Source organism: Vairimorpha ceranae, assembly GCF_000988165.1.
Source record: "Vairimorpha ceranae strain PA08 1199 chromosome Unknown NODE_472, whole genome shotgun sequence".
NCBI lineage: Eukaryota > Fungi > Microsporidia > Nosematidae > Vairimorpha > Vairimorpha ceranae.
The window spans coordinates 1-965 of NW_020169767.1; the positions used below are offsets into that span (position 1 = coordinate 1).

General features: G+C 26.0%; 2 protein-coding genes across 2 annotated transcripts; both read left to right on the forward strand.

The window, feature by feature from the left end:
• On the forward strand, positions 1-135 carry AAJ76_4720001 (hypothetical protein; the record flags this gene model as incomplete). The annotated part of the gene is made up of 1 exon (XM_024475736.1): positions 1-135. A coding segment is annotated over one exon (135 nt), but the record flags the coding sequence as incomplete, so codon positions are not given.
• Positions 136-202: 67 nt separating this feature from the next.
• On the forward strand, positions 203-832 carry AAJ76_472000203 (putative transposase-like protein; the record flags this gene model as incomplete). The annotated part of the gene is made up of 1 exon (XM_024475737.1): positions 203-832. The coding sequence occupies one exon, from the start codon at positions 203-205 to the stop codon at positions 830-832; it is 630 nt and encodes a 209-aa protein (XP_024329302.1).
• Positions 833-965: the final 133 nt, after the last annotated feature.

Genomic DNA, 965 nt, shown 5'->3' on the forward strand with positions numbered 1-965 from the left:
GAAGAATATTTAGATATTTTAGATTTTTTTAGAGACAATATAATAGCTAAGGGATGTTTAAGGTGTAAAGAAACAATTGTTTTATCTACTAATAATTATGTTTTTTGCAGTAGCGAAATTTGTAAACAGAAATAATATTTTTAAAAATACTGTTTTTCAAGACTTAAAAGTGTCTTACCTTACTTTTTTGAAAATTATTGATATGTTTCTAAATAATGTTTCAGTGGATTTGATTAGGAGTATTACTTCTATTTCTCTAACATCTTTGTCTTTAATGATGCACAAATTTAATAGAAAGTCCATATTTAGTAATTATATTAAAAACTTGTCTTTAGGAGGAGAAGGTAAGATTATTGAAATAGATGAAAGCAAATTTGAAAAGCGAAAGTATAATAGAGAGCATTCTGTTGGGGGAATCTGGGTTTTTGGTGCTGTAGAACGGGTTACAAGGAACATACTATTATTTCCGGTTGAAAGAAGAAGTAGGGAAGTTTTAGAAGAGATTATTTTTAGGTCAATAGACAAAAATTTTATTGTGTATTTTGACTGTTGGAAATCCTACAGAAATCTAGGCAATCATTTTTATAAACATTGTACTGTAAATCATTCAAAAGAATTTGTTAGATATAGCGCAGATGGTAGCATACATACAAATACCATCGAAGAAAATTGGTCTGCTGTAAAGAGAAAAGTTCTTGTAAAATGTAGAACATCTAGGTTAATTGATCTCCATCTTTTAAGATTTATGCTATATAGCAACGAAAAATGTTTTAAATTGTCTAAATTACTAGTAAATTCTCTTTTTCATGATTATAAAAAAGATGAACAATAAATTAATATATTGCAATAAAAGTTCGTCAATTTGTTTATTAAATACATTTAAAACAAAATTGTTTGCTTATTTTTTAAGAATGTCTGAAAAGAAGAAAAAACTATGTTTTGAATAATTTATGGTTTCTCCTTTT